This window comes from Fulmarus glacialis, unplaced genomic scaffold, assembly GCF_000690835.1.
Source record: "Fulmarus glacialis isolate BGI_N327 unplaced genomic scaffold, ASM69083v1 Scaffold45886, whole genome shotgun sequence".
NCBI lineage: Eukaryota > Metazoa > Chordata > Aves > Procellariiformes > Procellariidae > Fulmarus > Fulmarus glacialis.
In genome coordinates this window covers 446-7,332 of record NW_009218343.1, presented here as the reverse complement: position 1 = coordinate 7,332, position 6,887 = coordinate 446, and the positions used below count along the sequence as shown (strand labels likewise).

General features: G+C 49.2%; 1 protein-coding gene across 1 annotated transcript; it reads right to left on the bottom strand.

Annotated features, from left to right (window-relative positions):
• Window positions 1–1,003: 1,003 nt before the first annotated feature.
• Window positions 1,004–6,554, bottom strand: ACAD8 (acyl-CoA dehydrogenase family, member 8). Its single transcript, XM_009580012.1, has 11 exons — window positions 6,500–6,554; window positions 6,297–6,397; window positions 5,723–5,892; window positions 4,804–4,913; window positions 4,466–4,542; window positions 4,048–4,185; window positions 3,501–3,636; window positions 3,301–3,398; window positions 2,903–3,055; window positions 1,860–1,962; window positions 1,004–1,056 (listed from the first exon to the last, which is right to left on the bottom strand). The coding sequence occupies exons 1-11, from the start codon at window positions 6,552–6,554 to the stop codon at window positions 1,004–1,006; spliced, it is 1,194 nt and encodes a 397-aa protein (XP_009578307.1).
• Between the last annotated feature and the right edge of the window lie 333 nt (window positions 6,555–6,887).

Here is a 6,887-nt window from a genome sequence, read left to right as displayed (position 1 = left end):
AGCGGTTAACAGAGACACTAACTAAAAAAACCTCAGAAACTGAACTTTCTGCAACTCCCTACTTCAAAAAGCTCCTGTTACCCCTGGTTAAATACGCGAAATACCACAGAAGAAAATGATCACAACTTCTGACTCCCAGTAAAGTTGCCATCTTTGCTTTATTGATTCCAAATTTGAGGGGGAAAAAATAGTTTGATTTACCAATGTTTTTACTCCCTCTACATTGTATGCAGCAGGCAGTACTGATTTGAGGCAACCAGAGTTAAATGTTTCTGTGCAGGACCTTAGTTCTTGTTTTGTACCTCTGTACTGCAAAGGCTTCTTTGAGATTAAGCACCAGTATGTGGCAGGAACGGGGAGAACAACAAGCACTTGGTACATTAGAAAAGGTGTGCTGGGAAAAGAGAGAGAGGAGTGCTTCTAGATAAACGAGAGGCATCCTGCTCCTCAGTTAAAAAGCCATTCCATTCTGCAAGTGGTTAGAGCTGCAGTATTTGTGGCTAACTTGTTCTCGGTGGTGCAATCAGCACCCAGGAGGACAGGTTTTTAAGTGGAGCAACTAGTGGAGCCTTGAACTAAAGATTTCACTGATAGAGGAAGAGTCCTATGGGATCAGGCTGCACCTCTGCCTGCAGTTCCCGTTTCAGTCTTGACTCAGCGCAGATGACCAACATGTCTAGTGTTTCTGTTTCTGAGAAGGATGGGTGGCAAGCAGCCCATGGTCAAGATTTGGAGACAGAGGCTCATATTCACAACTGTGGTTTCTGTCTTCAGGCTGCACAATACTAGACTAGTAACAGCAGCTCTGCCAGGCACAGAGTGCAGCTGTGGCAGCATTTGGGTGGCGTCCAGCTGTGCTCCCAATCAATATAAGGCAGAAAGACTGTTTCCACTGGGGTATCCCCCTCTCTGCTCCCAGGGAGAGAGCTGGTGAACAGGGGAGGGAAACAGACCAAGCTGTAACAGATGAAGTAATTTAAGGGCTGGAGATGAGCTTCTGGCTTCAGCCCTGTAGCAGATGCCTGGCCACAATCATCCGCATCACCTCATTGGTACCTGCAGCAGGATGAGGGTGCAAAAGAGACAGTTAGGAGATGGTCCAATCCTGCCCCCAATGAAGGCAAAGAGAATTCTTCCCTGAGCTGCAGTTTACAGCACAGAAAAGCTCTTCCCACCAATTGAGGTGGCATTTAGGAGGTGTATAACTGCCAAGTGCCAGCACATTGCTCGGGAAAGGTTTCAGAATGGTGCTTCTTTTTATTTGGGCATTGAGAGGATGCAGGCACCGGGCATGAAGCAGAACTGGATATATACCAACATCTGAGTTCTCCGCTTTACTATTTAACGCATACACAACACACAGAAAGAAAGCCTGTAGACCCACTCGGAATTGGAGAGTATGTCCCTTTCAGGTACCCTGGGTGTAGGTGAAGGGATTTCAAAGGAGGGAAAACAAAATGATTAGGAACCGTATTGAGATTAGAAAAGGCCAGACACTGCTAGAGATACAATGTCAAAGAGTGAAGATAGACCGGAATCACAGGAAAGAAATTGTTGGGGAGCGTCAGCACATGTCTGTAGGAGTAATGGGATGAAACTGGACAGAGGCTCCTCTAACATGACAACTAGATATCCCTCTCTGCTGTAAGACTCTTAAAATACACAGTAACTACTCCAACACACCAAGAGCTCTTGGCCAGGGGATTCACACACGACATCCAGGGACACCTCATGCTCAGAGCAAGACGGCATTCTGAAACCCAAGAGTCAGAGCGTCCTGTGGGAAGGTGGGGCCCTCTGGAGGGTCTGTTCTCTCCTGGCTTCACTGCCAAGTCACTGGTAGGAAGACTGTCTCTTACCTTCCAGGATCTGGTGGACTCTGATGTCTCGCACAAACTGCTGCACAGCATAATCCTTCAGGTAGCCGTAGCCCCCATGCATCTGTAGAGCCTGGTTACAGATCTGAGAAGATAACATCGCTGGTGAAGTGACTTGCATGGTGTCGAGGACAAGTCAGTGACACAAGCTCGGTAAGAACCCAGGAACCTGGGCTCATTTTTTTGTCCTAGTCACCTAATCTCATCTCTTAATGAAGTGTGGTGTAACGGCAAGGCACTCTCAGTCCCCATCAGTGCTGCTCTCAGTGCTATCATGCTACCCAAGTGCTGTTTCACATTAACGGTGCATTTATGTGAACATGATAGCATAGAAATGCTCAGGAAATGCTTTACTTAGCTAATGCAATTTTTGCTGCATTTCCATGGTGCTACTGATGCGAAAAGCAAAAGGCCAGATCACCATCTAGCGGTCAGTCAAGCGAGGAATCTGTTCAGGGCTTTGAAACGTGACTCCGTGTGTCATTATCTGTCAATTTGGGACATAAAACATAATAAATAGCAAAAATGCAGAGTGCTGAGAAAATATGGTCACTTCTAAATGACACCGATCTAGGAAGTGTCAAGGTGCAGATTTCCTTTTCCTTTCTTTTCCTCCCTTCTTGCTTTCTCTCTTCAGAGACATTTTGTGATAACATTTTATTTTTCAGTGGTCTAGGAAAGACCACTTGCTACCTAGGAACGATCAGCCTGCAACATGCATATTATCCTTTGAAAATAAAAATGCTCTACTCCCTGTCCTGTCTCCCTGCTTGGTCCCCTAGAAAGTAGTGTAGAAAGCACTAGAGGCCAGGAGGCCTGAACTGTGGAGAAGCTAATACTGCAGCCTCCACAGGGTGCAGAATTCCGACCCGTAAAACATCCTGGTCCTGAAATGAGGCTTCTGGCTCAATGAACGTGCTTGGGTCTGGGTCCCTACAGCGTCAAACTGCTTTCTGACATCCTGGGCACGAAGAGGGGTCTCCAAGCTTGCGGTTATGATGCCAATCGAGGTTTGAGTAACCTACCGCAAAGCATTCATCAGTAGCGAAGAGCTTGGCCATGGAGCACAGCACAGCCGCGTCCTCCCGTCCCTCCTGCAGTGCCCGCGCTGCATTGCGAACCATGAGCCGTGCTGCCACCAGGCGCGTTGCCATCTCTGCCAGCCTGAACTGCAGGTACTGCCAGCAGACAGCATGAGAAGAAAAATTAGGTCAGCATCTTTGGAGGGGCCTGGGTCCTGAACCACATCCCCACTACCTTCAGGCAGGTCTCAGGCCTGACACGCTTTCTTACTCAGGAAAAGCATGGTCCTGACTTCTCCAGGGAAGACCCTGTGAAGTAGGTGCTGGGACCTCCGGCTGCTTGTTCAGCCAGGATCAGAAAAAGCACAGCTCTGGGAGTGCAGATCTGATGGAGCGGTTACCTGATTGTTTGCTAGGGGTTCTCCAAACTGTTTGCGGACAGTGAGATGTTCCTGAGCCAGAAGAACTGAGGCATGAGCAGCTCCTAATGAACAAGAAGCTGGTGGGAGAAGCCAAGGACACAGCATGAATATGAAGCTAACGCAGATGGGCGACAAGATGATCCTGCCCTCCTCCTTTGGCTGTCGGCTGTCTTTCTTACCAATGTTTATCCTGCCTCCATTCAGTCCCTTCATGGCAATGCTGAAGCCCTGCCCTTCAGCTCCCAGCCGGTTGCCAACAGGAACAATGCAGTCCTCAAAGATCACAGCCCGCGTTGGCTGGGAATTCCATCCCACCTGGGAAAAAACAGAGCACCTTCCAGACTGCCTGAGGAGCAGCACACCTCCAGCTCCCAGCAGAGAACTGCTCAGCCTGCTCTCAACGCCTCAGTCTCATTGCCAAGCTGCCGCAGAGCGCCCGTGGTCTATGTGGTTTGGCCTCAGCGTGCTGAGTTGGAACTGGAATGCATGCATTTGAGGAGAGGCACAGATCCAATGAACCTTGATGTTCCTGATTAAAATCCTTCACTCGCCAAAGGGATGGGTATTGGGCAAACTTCACCAAAGCTGGACTTGGCTTGGAAAAAACCACGCCAGGCTGGGACTCTGGTCCCATCCAAGAAGAGAGCCCAATGCTTTGCACAGACAAGCTCATCTCTGTCCTGCACTTCCCTCAAGCACACAGGAAGTAAAAACCAAGCCTCTTACCTTCTTCTCTTTCTTGCCAAAGCTGAGCCCTGGTGTCCCCTTCTCCAGCACCAGGCAGGAGATGCCCTTGGGGCCTGGGCCTCCCGTGCGACACATGACCACGTATACATCAGTGTCACCTCCCCCACTGATGAAGGCCTGCAGAAGGACACAAGAAGAAATGGGTGGCTTTCATATGCTAACCCTGAGCCTGCAGCAGCAGCTGGGGTAGAAAGATGGTGGGGCAAAGACCCCACGGCCAGGAGGTATTTAGGGGACCCAACTGTACTACGCTTTGGTGAATGCTCTGTAGAGCACGTCCTACCTTGGGAGAACACACAGAGATGAGGAGACAGTAGGAAATGGAAAGGATGGTGAGACCCAGGCCCCCTCGTGCATGCAGTGCCATCCAGCAGCTTTAGGAGGAGCAAAGAGGTACCTTGGAGCCATTCAGGATGTAGGTGTCCCCTTTCCTCTGAGCTGAGGTCAGCAGGGAAGCTGCATCACTTCCACTTCCTGTTCGAGAGGTAGGGAAGCAGCCAGTGAAGCAGCAGGTCCAGAGCCTGCAAACTCTCCCGGGGATCATACCCAACGACACTTGGGTTTGTACCACGAGCATCTCAGCAACCATCATCTGCCCCTTCCCAACTTCCCGGTGATTGCCCAAATGAACATGAAAAGAAACTTTTCACCTCCAGCTCTGCGCAAGGTTCATGTCCAGTTAAACCATGTTAGGAGTGAGGGAAGGGAGAAGATTTCTTGGTTGAGGATGCTCACCTGGCTCAGTCAGGCAGTAAGAAGCAAATTTTTCCATGCTACAGAGCGATGGGCAGAACCTGCGCCTCTGTTCCTCATTGCCAAAGGTGTCGATCATCCAAACGCACATGCTGGAGCAGGAGAGAAGGAGCAGCATTACAGTACGTGAACACAGCCCTGGGAGGAAGGCAGGTCATACCAGAACATCCCTGGCTGAACAGAAGAACAAAGCTCCATGGAGTTCAGTCAAAGGCACCGAGGCTTGTTAAAGCGTATTGCTCCACCTCTGTGGCAGGTAATATGAAGCAGCCCCGGAGGCAGCCCTCCTTCCACCTGCCCCTACGCACACTGAAAGGGAACAAAATTACGTGCCACAGAGGCCAGGAGGAAGCAAATTGCCTTCCATTCACCACAGACTCGCTGCCTTGTAGAACAGTAGGTTCCTATTTAACAGCCTCGGTGTTCCCCTCAGCGCTAAGCCCTACTGTCTTTTTGGAAAACTGTAGCTGGAAGAAGGAGGCATCATCACTCCATCTTTCCGTGCAAAGTGAGCCCATTACTGAACATGTCTGCACAAGCAGGATATGGCCCCGGTATCAGCTGGTGCCTCTGGGCTCTGTTACAGTACAACCAAAGCACAAAGGCTTTTTCCAGGCAGGTTACTATCTATAGACAGCTTAAGGGGAAGGGAACAAAATCCAGAACTTAATCCCATCTTGCATGCCACAAAGCTAAAATTACTTCTTGGTGGCATCTCAATTTTTGTAGCCTATTTGTTTACTGCTGTCAAGAGATCCTCACAGGGACGTGTCTACTTGGGGTCCCAACTTTAAATAATAAGCAGCACCAAGAGAGCTGTCTCCAGCTGGTTTAGAACCCACAGAAAAACCGTGGTTTTCAGCCAGGCTAATACCATCCACCACTCCACAGACACACTCACTTGTGGATGCTCATATAAGCAGTGGTGCTGGTACATCCTGTTGATAAAGCTTCAAAGATTATGGAGGTATCAAGTCGTGACAATCCAGAGCCGCCGACATCTGGTTTCACATAGATCCCACCAAATCCTAGCTGGGCTGCCTTCCGCATTGTTTCCACAGGGAATATTTCCTATTGGGACAGGCAGAGACATCGCAAGTGAATATTCATGATCAATTCAATCTCAATATTCAATCTCTTTTTTCTGGTGCACCTCAGCTACCAAGTCCAGTCCCAAACACCTGCAGAGTTTAAGTTAAGTGGGTGGGTTAAAGAAGAGGCAGCTATCTGGACAGATACATACCATCTTCAGGCGTAAATTCAGGTTTCAGATGATTGAATAGCCTGGCTAGGAAATCTTCAAGGTATTTCTGATGGCTTCCCACCCCAGCTACAGCAGCAGCTTCAAAGAAAATCTCTACAGATGGCATTACAGCCGAGGAGCTATTGCAGGAACCCCTCTGATGAGACCCACGGATCACAACATCCTAAGGGAGGAAAAACCGAGCAGTACAACCCTTCTGAGGCTGTCATACCTTTTCATCCCACTCAGCCATGTGAGGAGCCATCTCCCTGGTAGCAAAATCAAGGGCAACTTTTTGGAATTCCTTCTGCTCCTCAGTCAAGCCAGCGGATGCTAGGAAAGCAGTAAGCGATCAGAACAGGTGTCTGTTGCGGGAAAGCAAGCACTACCACCTCTTCTATACCCCAAACAATTTTAAAGTGTCCCTTAACTCACACAAACAGTTCAGGGTCTTTGCTGCAGAGACCATTTCTCTGTTCCTCGGGGCCATCATGAACTGTGCTGATAGAGGGCAGTGGGCTTTGGGAGGGGGCTTTCTTAGGACAAAACAAACCCGAGGTCCCAGCTATCTCTGTCTACGTTGCAAGACCGGGACAGAGGCAGCACAGTCCATGGCAGCCATCACTCCATCTCACTAGGTCTGTGCTGCAGAAATACAAGGACACAGTCCTGGGACTTCAAAGAAGCGACACTAGGAAGCAAGCAATGAATAAAGCAGCCCTTCGGAAACAGCATCTAGTTTTAGTTACACCCTGCATTTGAAAACTCCTGCTTCATTTGCACACAGATCCAACATTGTTTTGTTAGTTCCTCTCCTAAAATT

What these genes read in the sequence shown, in the direction of transcription:
- ACAD8 (XM_009580012.1), bottom strand. Translation starts at nt 6,554, where the DNA reads ATGGCCCCGAGGAACAGAGAAATGGTCTCTGCAGCAAAGACCCTGAAC. An exon ending in AACCCCTAGCAAACAATCAG is followed by an intron (nt 3,056 to 3,300) that starts GTAACCGCTCCA and finishes GTCTGCTGGCAG; the next exon opens with TACCTGCAGTTCAGGCTGGC. An exon ending in AGTCCACCAGATCCTGGAAG is followed by an intron (nt 1,057 to 1,859) that starts GTAAGAGACAGT and finishes ATCCTGCTGCAG; the next exon opens with GTACCAATGAGGTGATGCGG.